Genomic DNA, 17,540 nt, shown 5'->3' with positions numbered 1-17,540 from the left:
CGAAGTGTACTAATTTGGCTTGATAATATGAAATGTTGAACATATGTTTGATTAATGTATTAGTACATCATATTAAGGGTTATGCATTATGTATTAGCTTTATTAGTCATAGGCCTTAACTTAGCATAGGTCTTGGTCTAGTTACACCGCCTCATGTCAAGCTGTATTTCTTCGCATTTAATAAAATAGCTGTCCTAGAGAATTAAACTGTGAATTTCCACTGTACTGCCCAAATGTGCTTGTAGGTAAAAGTTTACTCATGAGAACCGACTGCCAGAAGATGCTGTTCTTGTTGAATGTAACAAAATGCATGTAATGTGTGCGAGACTGACTTTCCAGGGAGGATAACAATGAAGACACTGACTGGCTGCAACAATATTGTTACCTGATGAGCAGGATGATGAGGACATTACAAGAGAAGCCAATCAGCGACATGTGAATGGAGAACTAGTAGAATTCATAGATTTAAAGTGTTGGTTTTATTGGACAAAGTTTGAACATGCCATCCCTTGACCAATAGGGACTTGGTAAGTAGTTTTCGGGAATTTAACTTAATGGGACTGCACTTGATTAGATTGCGTTTCTTTCGCAGATTTGGACAGCCAGTGTTATTTCTGTATGTTTATCATTTAATTATGAGATTGACCTATGTGACATTAGCACTGTTAATATAGGGAAATAAATATTCTAACTTTTACATCAAATGTGTGGTTATTCATGATTGAAAGGTCATGGTGTGTGACAAATTACTGACTCCTATTGATTATGGATGTTATTGATTATTGTTGAAAATTTACAAATTGGTTATTGATCAGTGTTGGTATTGAGTCTTTATGGTGGGAACATCTCAAGTGTTGGTCAAAAGGTTCATCGACCTATTCGAGTCCCCTTGTAAGTTTACTTATTAAGGTCAGACGTGCCAACACGGGTACCCCCATATATTTGCAAAAGCCCTTCAGCTGGTGGACTGTGTAATCCTCCATTTTACCCAGGTCAAACTCCCCAGCTCTACTTGTGGACCCAGCCTGAGACATGGTGTATAGGATTGGTTTAAAAATTAAAGCAGGCAAAACTTGCAGAAGAAGAAAAAAAATCAAAATGACCTGTAACTGTGGATAGGTAGTGAACATGTAGCTATTGTATGGCACTGCACAAACACAAGTCCTATCCTCACCGCTGATCACCAATGTAAGAAATTGGGTCCCTAGATAGCTGAGGTATGCACCCTATCCAAGTAGGGACCACAATCCCAGTCAGGGTAAGCCACAACACAATCCAAATTATCCTGTGCTCACCCTCTAGTAGCTTGGCACAGAGCAGTCAGGCTTAACTTGGAAGGCAATGTGTGAAGTGTTTGTTCAATAACTCATAAAGTAACACAGTGAAAACACCACAAAAAGTATTTCACACCAGTCTAGAAAAACAGATCATATTTATCTGAATGAAATAAGATCAAAACAACATAAATCCAATATGCACAAGTCAAGATATCATTTTTTAAAGGTTTAATGAGTCTCAGTCCTTAAGAATCAGTAGTTATATCAGCAGCTAAACATAGCATGTAAGCAGCGTCAGGATTGGGCTGAGTGGCAGTGACTGCCACTAAGACACAAGCCTGGGGTCTGTGCTGTTTTTACAGCCCGGCTGTGTCTACAGCCAGTTTGGAGAAACCTAAGTTTGCATGTGTGTTTGGCCGGCCTGAAACAGCCATCCAAGCACACATGCACACTTATTGCACTCTCCCCTCCTCACACCTCCCCTTGGCACAGCCCCACCCTCCCTGCACCTGCTGGCTGAGCCAGCAGATGTAAAATGAAAAATAAAACAATAGCACATTGTCATTTTATTTTTCATCTGCTGACTCATCCAGGGGGGTGACTCCTTTCTGCCACTGCGGAGGAGCCGCCCCTGGGTTATATCATGGTAACACACAGTACCTGGGATGCGTCAAATAACGAAGCATGGGGGCCACAGAGGAGAAGATGCATTGAAAAAGAATGTGAAGCACAGAAGAAGCATTGTTTCTTTCCACACTGCAAGATGAGGTGTCAATTTCCAGGAGCGCAGCCTTGGTTCCTCATTGCGCTGTGGGGATATTTTGATGCCCAGGGGCAATGCATTGAAAATCCCTGACGAGCTGGTAGAAGGAGCAGGCACCCATCGATCCGGTAGGCGATGCAGCAATTTTTCCACCACTCGGCAGGGGATGCATCGATCTCTGCAGGCGTTGCGTCGATTTTCTGATGCACAGGGATCTTCTGCTCTGGGATGAAGTCTTTGTGGCCCTGAAACTTCAGAACAGGAGGCAAGCTACTTGAGGTGCTGACTGTCATTAAACTCAAGCCAGACAAAAATCCCCGATGGTGTGAGTCATACTCTTTCACGATCAATGTTCGCCTCCTTTTTTTTTTCTCATACCATGTGCACAGACCAGTCTGGATGTTTGCTTGGCAGATCAACTGTATACAAGCTGCATACACTCTTTGCCCTGACACAGACCAGTAATCCCGCTCTTTGCACGGCTGCAGTGTTTTTGGATGACACCAAGGCATTTGACTCTTTGGAGTGGCCCTAGTATGTTGCGCTGTTGTCCCGCCTCAGAATGAGCCCCAAGTTTATTAAACTAATCTGCCTACTCTATGCCCACCCCGTCGCCTGTGTGTGTGTCAGTGGAGCAGTGTCTCCTCCCTTCCGAGTGACATGGGACACTTGATAGGGGTGCCCCCTGTGCCCTATTTTATTTGCCATTGCTATGGAACCTCTGGTAGCAAGACACCAACAGCATCACTGCCACAGAGGTCTGACTTATACATCTTGCCAGATCTTGGTGTCTGTGTATGTGGACGATGTCACCTTCTGTGTAAAAAATCTCCAAGAGAAGCTGGATCCATTGATACAGGAATTTACCCGATTTGGTGGTTTGTCTGGTATTACTATCAATTGGGCCAAATCAACCTTTTTCCATTTACGGATGCCACTGAAGAGTTCATCCCGGAGTGCCCACTTTGCTGGGTGCAGGAGCAGGTGTGATAACTGGGTGGCTCACTGAGAAGAAACTTTGATGAATTGTGGAGGGCCAACTGTGGGTGTCTAGTGACCTGGCTTGAGGAAAGTGTGGGGAGCTGGATGAGGCTTCCGCTGTCACTGATGAGGCGATTGCCCATCGCCAACAAAGTGGTCCTTCCCAAATTCCTTTATTTCGTTTCTTAATCTATCCTAACTGCCACTGTATTTCTGCAAACAGCTATGATCGCAGTTGGTGATGCTTGCATGGGCTGGGAAACAGCCTTGTATTGTTTGGGAGGTATCATAGCTTCTCTTTGAGCAAGGGACACTGGGAGCCCCAGAAATGGACTTGTAGTATGTCTGTGCCCAAGAACAAATTCCCTCATTACTGGCTTTTTCTCACGCAATTCATGGCACACACCGCACCAGAATACAACCAGGTTGCACATCCCCACTTCAGACTTCCCTGTACTTGCCCCCTCGACACAGTACAGAGTACACAGTAGCCTGTACGACGTGTTACCGCATGAGCTTGGGAAGCATGCTCACATGGGCACCCTGTTCGCTCCATCAGTGCTACTCAACGGTCACTCCTTTCCAATAACACATGACGCTGGCACCCAAGTTCACTTGCAGTCCCTGCAACTGACTACCATGGGGGCAATATATCCAAAGGTTTCCTTTGTATTGCCACAGCAGGCACTGCAGGGCCCTATGGTGTCCTTCCTAGAAACATTCACATTTTACCAGTTACGTTCTGCGATTAGGATGCTGCACCCCACTTTCCTGGCTGCCTCTCCTGTGCTGCCAGTGCTGATAGTGTTCATTACACTGCTGTCCCTGTGAAGTCTGGTGACACAACTCTATGCCGGGTTGCATGAGGCAGCACTGATTCGTGCCCCTGTCGCCTATTGGGCTTCGGAAGGGGAATTGGTGGCACCGCTGACAGATGTCCAATACTTCTGTGCCCAGTCCGGTGCATTGTCACCCAATTATAGGCTTTCCTTGCTGTACTAAGTTTCTACATTGCCTATATCACACTCTGGACAAGTTATTTTGCATTGGGCTTGCAGAGGACACACAATGTATATGCTGCACTCACCCCAAAGCTGACTTCATGCACTTGGCTAGGGATTTCCTTGTGATCTGGTGCTTTTGGATCAAGATGCTTGCAACTATGAAAATCATCACTGGCCAGTTATAAGAACATTCATCAATGATTGGGCTGCTGGGTTTTGTAAAGGATGTCCCTCTGGATGTGCCGGGGCAGGCAACTGGCACCATGCAGAGCAGGATGGGTCCCAGAAGCAGCTTATTGCCAAGAACAACTTACAGTGTACAGTGTACTGGGAGCTGTTGCGGTCCCTCTATCATGACATGTGGGCCCCTTTGGAGCGTTACTTAATTGCTCAGGCTGTGGGAGGGGAGGGGAGATGCTGCCACGGATCCAACAGCTGTGCTTCACTGGGAAGCCACCACTTCCATGACACTGGCTGATTGAGATTCCAGCTCGTACTGCGCTGCCTAATCCTACTGATGGCTGGCCGGATGCTCCATGTGGTAAGTCAAATTCTGGTTAACTAATCACATACTTACTTCTGAGTGCTAGCCCCCCTTCCTTTTGTTCCATCCCACCCCTGGTCCCCTTGTTCTCAGGAGAGCCTCAAGTAGTGTTACTGGTGATGTCATTGCTTCAAACAGCTGTATCGTGCCACTGGCAATTTATGTAACCATGCTTGCTCTCACTGTTCTGTTTTCGGTATGAAACCTTAATTAAAATACATTTTTTTAAAAGCATTGTGTGATAACAGACTGTCATTTACAGACAACACATCTCTATTGAAATGGCAACTAAATTTGCACAAACATACTTTTCACTGATAAAGCTACATTGCACACAAATAATAATGTGTGGACATCGTTTTTCAGTGAATACTTATCGTTTGCCCATCACCACATAAAGTGTCTTGATTTTTTGATTCTACTCAAATCTTTGGGTCTCATTTAGAGTTTGGCGGATGGGTTTACTCCATCACGAATGTGACGGATATCCCGTCTGCTATATTACGATCTCATTATATCCTATGGGAATCGTAATACGGTGGCCAGGATATCCATCACATTTGTGACTAAGTAACCTGTCCGCCAAACTCTAATTCAGGCCCGTAGTTTCCACAGCACTTCAGAATTTTAACAAATTGTGTACAGTTCATTTATAGGTATTTAAATTTTTGGCTTAATTTAGAACTCGGCGAATGGATTACTCTGTCACAGCGCTGACGAATATCCAGTTCGGCGATATCTAAATCCTATTATACCCAATAGGATTTAGATTTCGGCTAATAGAACACTCATCACCATTGTGATGGAGAAACCCATCAACGGAGCAATAAATCAGGCCCCTTATTAGATTTTAAAAAATGACATCCTACAGCCTACGCTTTCACACTCACAAGTACTCCTGCAAGATTGCCACATATTTAACTTTACTTTTCTTTCCCTGACTGCAAAGTGGGAGGAGTTTGTAAAGCAGTTTGCCAGAAGACATAGTCTGACATTTGAGCTCTGTCTTTAAAGCACAGCAAATGTGACAAGAAAAAATACAGAATTTAAAAGCATCTTTATTTTCTGCTTTAACTTTGGCTACCCACCAAAATAGACTCAGGACCCAATAGTGGTTTGGGACCCACAGTTTAGAAAATACTGACATAACATAACTACTAATTTGCATAGTTTTGTTCTGGTCAACTCCCTTCTCAGGGTGCGGAATGATTCAAAATGGTGGACTCCAGATGTACACACAAGACAGATTTTAGTACATTTGATTTTGATTTCATTAAAGAGTGTTTACACAGTAGCACAGTTTGTATCAGGACGGAAAGAAAAGTAGCCTGGGTACTTAAAAAATCACTAGTCAGACAAACATTCTTTCCTGCTGCTTGTGTTCCTCACTTAATGGAATGTTATTGTGACTCATTTTAAATCTCAGTTTGAAAACATTGGTTCTCTATCTTGCGTTCTCAGTGTATGTTTCCCCACTCAGTGGACTGTGCTCTATTTTACAGCTATTGATGAATGTTTCCAGAATCCTACAGTATGTGGGCCTCACACGAAATGTACCAGCAAGAGTATCGGAGGGTATGACTGCAGCTGCTCTGAAGGATTTTCCCCTAGTGATGGGATCTGGATAACTGGCAGAACCAAGTGTTTGGGTAACTGTACCTTCCATTCAATCGGAAATCAGAGACCATGTTTTTACATTTGTAAGAAATGCACCATGTGACGAGAGTGGGGCCACAGGGCAGTGGAAATGGTCTCAGTTTAGCTACTTGCTCAGAATGACTTTTAGTAATAAAAATGCAACTTTTACACTCCCTCTTTTAGGAGTTGATCCAACAGTGTTCTGTCTGTTGTCTGTAGAAGTGTGATGTGGAAGGATTCTACTTCAAACACCACAGCTTGTAGTGAAAGACGATAGTATTTGACAAAAATCTAATTTAGATAAAAACAGTTTCATCTAACCATAACTCCACTTTAATCCTAGTTTTATTCAGGGAATTTTTGAGGTTTTTGATTACATACTACATAAAAAGATTCATGCACCCAACCTTCCCTTGGCAGTCAACCCTCGCTGCACATGATGTTTGGCCATGCGCACTGTGAGTTGGCTACAGAGGTAAGCCGGAGGCCATTTCCTCTGAGCAACCACACACAGAAGGCCAACCCAGCTGCACATAGCCTTCAACCGCACATGGATCAGCATGCAATTTGGCAAACCTTGGGCACATTTGTGTTTCTCTTGGTGTGCCAAACGATATGCAAAAAATCTAAAGGGGAGCAAAGGGGTTACAAAATTGTTCATTTGGTAATAACGTAAGTGCCTTACCCCAGACGTGCTTGAAAGTTGGCTTAATAGGTTAAACTTACTCTTGCATTATTGAGTTTCACGCAAACCCATCAAGGAGGGTTAGAGTACATGGGGGGGGGGTGGTCAACAAAGTATTCACTTGTAACTCATTTTGGCACCGGTTATCAAATTGCCATTTATATTTTATAGGCTATGAGGAGGTTGAGGCCAGTGCAGGCATGCAGGACTTTCAATTTTATCGCCGATATGAGGAAGGGGAAAAGTTAAAGCAGGTACCTTATAACGTACTGGTATGTAATTTGGCAGAACATTAGCATGTTTGCCTTACCCTTAATATATGGAGTTTCATGCAACTCCATCAGCAGGGTACACAGATCCAGGATGGAGGCAAACAAGTGGTCATTTCCTAATCATTTGGAATCGTGCCGCAGATGCCAAACACCTGATCGACATGGCATTCCAACATGTGTAGCAAAGGTTTGCCAAAGAGCCTGTGTTCTTTATCCAAAGGGGATAGTTATTTTTTTATGTAGAGCCACCGAAAGTCTGCAAATGTGGTTTGCCTGCACTTTAATGTTACAACTATCACGTGTGACCAATTTTTATTTTTATTCTAAGTTTTCTATAATTCTTTTCAGGGCTTCTTTTTATAGAGGAGGGAAAGATTTTTGACTACACATTTAAGTGCATCCCATCCCGATGGATTTTCATGAAACTTAAAATATAAGTAAGCTGAACATGGAAAGAGTTTGCAAAGTGTTGCAGCTTCCCAACTGCCATGATAGCTTTAAAAAGTGACCTCTTCATGCCCTACCAAAACACATCTTTAAATGCCAATTTCTCAAAAGTTAGTAAGTGAATTTACACCAGACCAACAAAAGCCCTATCACTGAGTAAAGTTATAGCTTTGTGGCAAGTTTGGTGTAATTCAGTTCAGCTGTTTTCTTCTGTTTTAAAGAGCAAGAATCCTACGGGAAATTAAATGGGACATTTCACTCTTGGGACCCCTCTTTTTTCTTGGGCCTCATTTGATGGATCTGCACAAAACTTGCCATGAAGAATCAAAATGGATTAACTTTCTTTAGATTATTTTGTGTAGAGTCTTTGAAAGCCTTCAAATTTATTGAGAAAACAAAACTGCTGTTCAAATGAAAACCCCAACTCAACCATAACAACACTGGTGCTATTACCACCAATGTACTATATATATGAAAAACATCTTATTACCCCTTAACATCCTTGAACCCTAAAGCCCAGTATTACCCCTCAATATTACTTATCCATTAACCCTATAAAAACATTAACCATCCTTTAACACTAGCCATCCATAAAAACGTCCCACTAGCTTGTGTATGTGACATAGCACTGACAATGTGTGTGTGCATGTGTGTACATATACATTTAAATAAAGATATCCATACATATATACATATGTATGTATACACATATATATATGGACATACTGAAAAAATCAAAGGTTTAAAATGAATTAGAGTTAGGAAAACGTAATTTATTATTTCTATACAAAACAGCTTAAACTACACAAACATGAAAAATTCTGAAGTTATGGTTACAACTTTATAATTATAACATATTTTTTATAACTTAAAATGCTAATTTACAGCCTTACCAAAACTTAATATAACTCGTGCACACCTGCGCTAAGAGTTGTCAACTTGCTAGTAAGACTTAATTAACTATAACTCCCCCTCTACCATGCAAGCTGTTCTCATAAATTATGTGATTTGAAATGTCATGAATCATGCTATGACTGCTATGATTTAACATGCGATAAGTGATGTAATATAAAAGGGTACAAGCCGTGCATAGGGAAGCCACAAGTTGTCCAACTAATAGGATGGCAAGCAAGTTAAGCCACAGACGCATACCTCGCTAGACAAATCATCATAAAAACATTCAACACAAGCTCATATTGTAGAGATAACAACAATTTGTTTTGTTCTTTTTCTAGATATTGACGAATGTAGAAAATTATCGAGCTGTCCAGAGCACTCTACATGTCACAACACCAATGGAAGCTTCAAATGCATCTGTGATTCCGGTTATTCGTGGTGGAATCAGACAGGAAGAGGACGATGTTCAGGTACAGCTGCTTGGTAGGAACAGGCAGTTTAGTAGAACAGGACTAACAGCCTGGTTGAAGGCTCTAGCAGAAACCAATGAGTTTATTACCCAAGCAGTTACTCCACAAACTCTGTTCACAATTGGCTTCAAACTATTGCCAATTCAAACTTGTTTAATTAGGTGACCTCAGAACAATAATTTTGAAAAACATTAGGTCACAGAATCCTAAAAATGTAAAATAAAAAGTCACTAACTCATTCACCAATTTCCCCTTTAGCTCAAGAAAATCCAACAAGCGCGCCAGAAACGTTCTCCTAAAGAGGTCGACTCTGAATGGCAGAGTGGTGTTACATCTATTCTGTTTCTCCGTTACAAACTGTACATCTGAGGGCTTATTTATTAAAGACTTGCGTCTCCCTGTCGCCACGCAACGGGCCTCAAGAGTGACGCAGATCTTAAATGCAATGGTGTTTGCGTTGCCAGGAATGTTACGTGTGGCGCATTCCTGCCCTTTCCTTTTCACAGAGCGCAGCAAGGGGACTTGCTGTGCTGCATTATTTTTTTTAATAAATATGCCCCATAGTATCTTCTTTCTCCATTTCAAAACCAATTCTGTTGATCTTACACAGCAAAGATGGACAATACACAAACCTCTGTGGGGAGCTCCCATTTAAGTGCAAAACCTAAATTCACAAAAGCAAATGTATTAGGTAACCTGAGTCCTTTTAAGCAAACCAAAGGTGAAGATTCCCTTTCATCGTTTTCTTGAACACAGCCTTTAGCAATTTCAAGTGGTAGCATGGTTTTTATCGCCTTTAGTGGCCACCACTTTGTTGCACACATTGCCACAATTCTACTTCGGAGAGCTTTCCCAAAGCCCTTCACAGTATTTTAATTGATACAGCAAAGAATGTAGGCCTGCACAAAGCAGCTAGCGAACATTGCTTTACAAGGTGGCCAACCCCATTCCAGGCAAATCAACTGAAAGTACTGAGGCCCTCAACATGAGTTATCACATGCAATAATTATAACACCTGATAAAAACCTACACTGAGGTGTTCGATATTTATTGGGTGCGATAATTATTGCTTGCCACAAGTTTTTGGGGAACAACATGCACAAAAATCCACATGTTCCCGCGCTCACTGTAGTGTCCTGCTGGGCATGTAATGATGCAGCCCCTCCCTAGGGGCCGTGCTGACACCCAAACAACACAGGGGTCACCAGTCAGGTGACCCAGCTAATAAAAGGGTCCGGGAGCATGTGCCTTAGACCAGTTAAACTACCAAATCTCTGGTGTCCGTGTCACTCATTGCTTAGCATTTGAGCAGAGGGCCCACCACGCTAAACCCACCAGATGTGTTTGCCCCTGATCAACATTTGGCAGGATTGATCTGCCAAAAAAAACCAAAAAATACATAGGCCACTTGTAATGAGGGCCTAAGACTGAGGACTTCTGTAACCACATCACAGCTCCACCTGGAAGCCGTGCTGCTTCTCCTGCCGCGACCTTTGCTTTGTAAGTGCAGTTAAAATATTCTGCTTACAGGCCTATTAAGTCCGATTAGACTGCAACTCCTTTCATTGTTGCAGACCATGTCCTAGTTTTGTCACTCTCAAAAGGGCTTGGGCAATGATACTATTGATTAGAATTCCTAATTAACTGTGGTCACTGACTATAGTTGTTCACCTCTCAGCTGGATGAGGTACACATTCTAGTGTAATCAGCACAGAAAATTACTGTGGTGTTGAATGTGGTTATAGTTGTTTATTTTATCAAGTAAGCTCTTAGCATCTGTGGGTGCGTACATATCAAGTATTAACTTTTCAATTTCTGCAATTTCTTCCAATTCTGTCTTACTGTGTTCTAGTGCAGTGTTGCTCCCCAACACCATCCAGTGCCTAGAGCATGTGGTAGGTAAATGGCTGAACCCTGAATGGAACTTAGGTCATCAGGGAGAATGGCTACTGTGTTTTTTATTTGAAGACTAAACCAAATAAATCCTGCCGGGAGGTAGTCTGTTAGCATCTGGGCATGCAGGATGGTCCTGATCTGTTTTTTGTTTAATATTTCTAATCTGTCCAATTGAGCTTGGTAAGAGTTTGTGGATGAGGGAGACACAGTAGTCGAACTTGAAAGAAAAAAGGGGCCACTGATAACTTTTTAAATATAATCATCCAAATAAATTGGAGCTTCTCTGGTAGACATAACATGGTTATGAGTCCCACATTAGTACCTAATAAAGGGTAAATATGTTTTATATTGGATCAGAAGACTCATACAGTTCAGCGACTGTTTCACGCAATACCAAAAGCAAAAGGAGTGACCCTTAAACCCAAATAAGACCTGAGTAAAATATTATATCAAACAACAATGTATCATAGGGTATCAGTAGCACAATAATTATAGGAAACTTAATTTCTTGAAAGAAACAACATGGCACTGAGAAGTCAGTAGGAACATATTTTTCTTACAAAGTATTAACAGGATTTATCAAAAAGCAGAACAGGACTTAAGTAGGACTGGTGTTCTTAAGTGCAGAGTGAGCACATGGTGCTTGTGAATAGACAAAAAAGACAGCATGAAGTGAAATACATAAAAAGAGGTAAAACAACGAGTGGGCAATGTTACGTTATTCAGTCTGCCTCAGAAGGTGTAGCAGAACTTTATTCCTCCAGTGCTTAGTGGTACATGTAATTGCATTTGGCTTGTTCTTGGGGTGTCCAGTTCTCTCACCAAAGTTTGGCCTCAGAACTTTTTCTGGTAGATCCCTGAATGTAGGCATTTCCTGGTCTGCTTTTCAGTTGTAGAAAACAGCCCTGTCCTTGGGTGGTATAGAACCATGTCTTTAGACGTGTGGGGATGTGTCATTGAGAAGGAGGTTTTTCTTAGTGTTCTTCTTGGAGTATTTGGTCCAAATCCTTTTCTTGGGTGCAGGGGGGCCTTGCCATTGGCAATGTAAAGACCATTACTGGAGATGTCTTGTCTAAGAGATGTTTTTTTGACCGTTTTTTGTGGTTTAATGTTCATACCTCCCTTTTTAGTATTGTCAACCCTCAATCAATCAATCAGTATTCATAAAGTGCAGCTATTTACCCAATATGGTATCCAGGCGCTTGCAGGTCGCGGAGGTTTATTCAAAACAGCCAGGTCTTGAGGGCCATTCGGAATTCTGGAAGTGAGGTGTGGAGAGGCTGTTCCAGGTTTTTGCTGAGATGTGAGGGTAGGGGCCTCCTCCACTTCTGGTTCAGTCGATGCAGAGAGTATGGGCAAGTGAAAAGGAGGCAGAGTATTGTCTTCTTAATGGTTTGTGGCAGTTCAGGCAGTAAATAATGTACATGGGTCCTTGGTTGTGTAGAGCCTTGTGTGCATGGGTCAGCAACTTGAATTGGCATCTCTTCTGTATGGGGAGCCAGTGGAGTTGCATGAGGTGGAGTGTGATGTCGGCTAATCAGGGAAGGCAGAGGATGAATCTGGCTGTGGTGTTCTGTACGGTCTAAAGTCTCTGTAGGAGGTGTGCGGCAATTCCGTGCGGGTGTTGCCGTAATCCAGTCAGCTGGTGGTGAGAGCCTGTGTCACGGTGTGTCTTGTGTGTAGAGGTAGCCACTTGAAGATCTTACGTAGCATGCACAAAGTGAGGAGGCAGGCGAGGAGATGGCATTGATCTGTGATTTCATGGTGAGCTTGTTGTCAATGATGAGTCCAAGATTTCTGGCGTGGTCTGAAGGAGTAGGTGTTGGTCCTAGGTCTGATGGCCAGCAGGAATCATTCCATGTGTTGCTGCTGTTGCCAAAGATCAGTATTTCCATCTTGTCTGTGTTCAGCTGCAGACAGTTATTCTTCATCCAATCAGCAACGCTTGTCGTGCATCTGTGGAAGCTAGTTCTGGTGGTAGAGGGGTCGTTGGTGAGTGAGAGGATGAGTTGGGTGTCGTCTGTGTAGGAAATTATGTTGAGTCTGTGGGACCTGAGGATATTGGCCAGCGGGGTCATATATGCATTTAAGAGCGTGGGGCTGAGGGATAAGTCTGGGGGGACACCACAGGTGATCTCCTTGGCTTCGGAGATGAAAATTGGGAGGTACATCTTTTGGGTTCTTCCGGTGAAGAAGGAGGTGATCCTTCTGAGCGCGTCCCCTTGGATGCTAATATGGTGGAGTCTTTTGATCAGCATGTGGTAGGATATGGGGTCGAAGGCTGCCGAGAGGTCAAGGAGGATCAAAGTTGCTGTGTGTCCTTTGTTTTTTGATTAGTGATCTGACTTCAGCATGTTTCCAGGCATCGAGAAATGTTGTGGATGTTGCAGTGTTGATAGAGGTGTTTAACAGGATGGTAAGTTCCTGGCTGATCCTTTGGTTTCTAAGGTTGAAGATATAGTGCAGGCATGGGTCTGTGGTAGCTCCCAAATGGATGGATTTCATGGTGGAGGTGATGTCCTGGGTGGAGAGGATGTTCCAGGTGGTCAGTATGTGGTTTCTGTCGATTATAGTGGTGGTGTATCTGTCGAGGAAATCCACACATGTGGGTCGGGGTTCAAAGGTTGTGTGTATGGTTGCGATCCCTTGCAGCTGGGTTGGAGAATTCCTTAACAATGTTGAAAAGTTCCTTGATGTTGTTGGCGCTGGCTTCGATGCGTATGGCAAGGGCTGTCTTCTTTGATGCCCTCTGCAGGCTCTCAAACCCAATTAATATCTAAGAGTCTTGGTTTGCGGTAAAGGGAAATTCTTGTGCTCATGCACAGAGCCAAGACCATTAAGAAAAACTTTTCTTTATTTATTCAAATGTCAAATTTATCATCACAGTAAGTAAAAGTTAGTTAGAATCTGCAAATTCATTAAATGGCAAAATGGCAAGTGCCCTAGTAAATTAGCCACTGCACATCTGGCAAATAGTCAAATTAATAATAGCCCCGAAATTCAAAAAAACACGTATGCAGGAAAGAGAGAAATCAATCGAAAGCCTAATGACAAATCAGACTCAAAATGTCAATGCCTCTCTAAAGTAACAAGCAGCATTTCTCAGTACAAACAAGAATAAAGCCACATTTCTCAATGAAAAATAAAGCAAATATGAGCAATGCAGCAAAATGCTGACAGTTTGAAAATGTCTAAAGTGTTAAATGTTTAAATGTCGAAAGTAAATGTCTCTAAGGTCGGATTATTCTAAATGTCTTAATGTGCAAGACAATGTCTAAAATGTCTGAATGTCATAATGTTTATAGATCCTTTATAATGTTTTGGTCATTGAAAGCCCACAATTTCATGGCAAGAAGTATTATTAACATGTTACTTCCATAGCAAATCAATCAGTCTGTTACTTTCCAAACTATTCTAAACAACAGATACTTATAAATGAGTTTAATTGACTGTTAACCACACCATTAGTTGGTCAGAGGGAATCATGAAACTTAATACAGTTGACTGTTCTGCACATCCATAACAATGGACATAACAATGGAGGTTTAGCTCAATTAACCTTGCAAATATTTCAAAAGCATCCCTTTGGCCAAGGAAGCAGGAGGAAAATACTTTGCACATGCATAAACAGACCATGGCTGAACCATTAATTTCGAACATTTTCGGCACAACATTTAAACATTCCCTTACAGTAATGTGGTGTGGTGCAGCTTGCTTATGATTACTGAACCAAGTCTATACTAAGCAGTATTATTCTAATAAAATAATTATCTTTCACAGTATAAAAAGGCACGCGCTGTTCAGACCTGACACCATGCTTTTGAGAGTGAAGATTGGGAATGCCTGCAGCCAATATTAATGAATACAACATAATACATTTGAGTGAATGAAAATGAATAAACAAAACATGAAAGAAGATGTCACTTCTTTATTCTCGATGAGCTCCTCAAATTGGCATGCATGTTTAGCTTTTGGGGACGTTTCTTTAAAATGTGGCACCCTGTTCTTAAGAAGGGCTTATTCCATTTTTCTGGGCTCACTCAAAGCGAGTTACTATTGTGGAGCTACAGGGAGGAAAACTAGAGACAGATTGTTTAGCATGCGGGCTGTCCTGTCGATTGCTGTTCTAGGGTGTGATAGGGCTATTCTGATATCAAAGTGAAATGTTTGCACGTAGGCAGTTGCCATAGGTTAAGTACACTTTAGAGCTCAGCAAAGAGCACTTGTTAGTACGTACTTCACCTTTTTCCAGCCATGGTATCCTTAGAAAAACAATTTTCTTTCAGCCCTCTGCTTGATTTGTAGAGTACATGTCCAGAAGCAGCTAGGAAAAGTTCCTCTCTGCAAATAACAACTGTCACATGATGCTCCTGCTGCAACTCCTGAACGGTAGGCCGCAAGGCAGATTGACCAACAAAATATGAGGCCACACTACTTCCCTTGCTTACTTCCTCACATGGGCCTGACCGGTGCATGTTTGTTCATCATTCAGAACCCATGACAGAATATTTGTTAGAAAGTGTTAGATCTGTCAGCCTTAAGGTGTTCTTCCCCAAACGTTTTGCCTACACCCCTCCTATTTCTGCTGAATTCGTTTTTTGTTGGCTTAAGTACTATGTGCACTTTACCTCTGCTAACAAGTGCTTGAGTGCTTGTCTTCACTCCCTTAAACATAGTTACATTAGCTTACACATTACTGGCATATTTAATTTATTCCTTAATCCCTAGTAAAGTGGTATACCATATACCGAGGGCATGTAAATTAAATGCTACTAGCGGGCCTGCAACACTTATTGTGCCACCCACTTATGTAGTTCTTTAACACATGTCTCAGGCCTGCCATTGCAGAATGTTAGCAGTTTTGACCTGCCAATTCGTGTTGGAAACATAACCCATTTTCTAGGCCTAATACTCCTTTTTTAATACATATATGTCACTCCTAGGACAGGCCCTAAATAGCCCATAGAGCAGGGTGCCTTGCATTTAAAAAGTTGGGCATGTACTTTTAAGTTTTACATGACATGGTAGTGAAAAAACTCCTAAATTTATTTTTCACCACTGTGAGGCCTGGCACTCCCTTAGGATAACATTGGGTCACTACATTACTTTTAATAAATGATAAATTGTGCTTGGGAACAGGAGGAAATGGCATGTTTGGTGTCTAAAGTATTGTAATTTGAAAGCCTCTTTAATAGTCAAGTCAGATTTTAAGTCACATTTCTGAAAATGCCACTTTTTGTGCCTGCAATCTGTTCCTGGGTCACATGTCTAGCTCTGAGCACCAGTTGGCATTTGTGCATTGCTCCCAGACAGCAACACAATAGAGAGCCTGAGTGTTAGCAGGATGGGCCATCCGAGGCAAGATGAGGGGGCTGAGCTGAGAGAAGCCTCATTTGCACTTCAAAAGACTTTCCCTCAGGACACACACAAATTACTTCAAATTAGGCTATTGTGACTCCAGACATCATGGGCAGAGAACTGGGAGGCAGGAAATTCCAGGCACTTCTGAGGGGGACTTCAAAGTGGGCACCAAGAACAAACAAGCATTTGCAATCCAATGGGTCTTGCGTTTGCTTGAGTTAAAGCTATTAGCGTTGTAAACTCCTAACCAGACTTTCCTTGCCACATAAACTGAAAATGAAAAGTAACAGTTTCACTTAACTAACCTGACTTTTATTGCCACATAAACTGAAAAGGAAAAGTAAAACAGCTTCACATAAGCGAGCCGATGGCTGACATTAGTGCAAAGCAGACACACAAAAGGATACAGAAGTTCATTCGCAGTGAAACGTATCGGCAAAAGTGCAATTATCTATTTAAGCCTTGTATGTTTTCAGTAGTTGGCCGGTGCGCTCGAGGCAGGCTAAACACCGAAAAAAGGCATGACGTATGCATGCCTTTCATTAATTAAATCAAGCAAATTTTAAAAGACAAGCCCATGAACCAACCAAACTGATGGGTGTGACATGGGTGTGGTTGAAAGACCACAGAGAGATAACACCTGGGACAAAGCACTTCGCGCTCAACCCTAAAATGGGACCCTCAGACCCACTCCTTACTTCACTCCTGTACCTCGGAACGACTCCCAGAGGATTGCCTGCTGCTGTGGCCTGCTGTGTACTTCAGAGGATCAAAATGCTGCACAAAGATAAACTGCCCTGGTGCCTGAAGTCTGCTCTGTGCTCTTACAAGACTGCCATGCTGGTTGACACCTGCTCTTCTGCTTCAACCCAAGACTTCAAGGGTGACTCCCAGGGCTGCTTGACTGGACTCCTGATCAGAAACACAGGGACAAAAAAGGTTCTCACCTTCTTAAATCCACACCTGAACCCAGCTTGAATGCGTTCTCACCCTCCAAGTGGTTCCCTTCCAGACCTGGACCCTTGGAAGTGGTACTAAAGGTGCACAGATAGCCCACATCCAAAACTTGGTCGGTCTGACTTCATGGCAGCTCCAGTTATTCCCTGCAGTAGCAAATCCTGTTCAGTGGCTCCTAACAGAAGGTGTATCTGGCCTTGTGAAGCCTCACTCACTACAGCCTGCAGCTTTGACCGCTGGCGATTTCCGACTTCCATGAAAGAGACTAAGTTTGAGCACAGAAATCTTCACTGCAACTTCATTCAACGGCTCCCGGATGATGATGTCTCCTCCTGAGGCACCCTTGGC

At 42.5% G+C, this 17,540-nt stretch overlaps 1 protein-coding gene across 1 annotated transcript in view; it reads left to right on the top strand.

Moving 5' to 3' along the window:
- Positions 1-17,540, top strand: part of ADGRE1 (adhesion G protein-coupled receptor E1) — a 675,746-nt gene that overhangs the window by 240,653 nt on the left and 417,553 nt on the right. The window contains exons 4-5 of the mRNA XM_069219187.1: positions 6,072-6,218; positions 8,847-8,978. Coding sequence (XP_069075288.1) covers positions 6,072-6,218; positions 8,847-8,978 — 279 coding nt within the window. The remainder of the gene's footprint in view (positions 1-6,071; positions 6,219-8,846; positions 8,979-17,540) is intronic.

Source organism: Pleurodeles waltl, chromosome 2_2 (genome assembly GCF_031143425.1).
Source record: "Pleurodeles waltl isolate 20211129_DDA chromosome 2_2, aPleWal1.hap1.20221129, whole genome shotgun sequence".
Lineage (NCBI taxonomy): Eukaryota > Metazoa > Chordata > Amphibia > Caudata > Salamandridae > Pleurodeles > Pleurodeles waltl.
The sequence above is the reverse complement of the archived record's forward strand: the minus strand, read 5'-3'. Positions and strand labels throughout refer to the sequence as shown.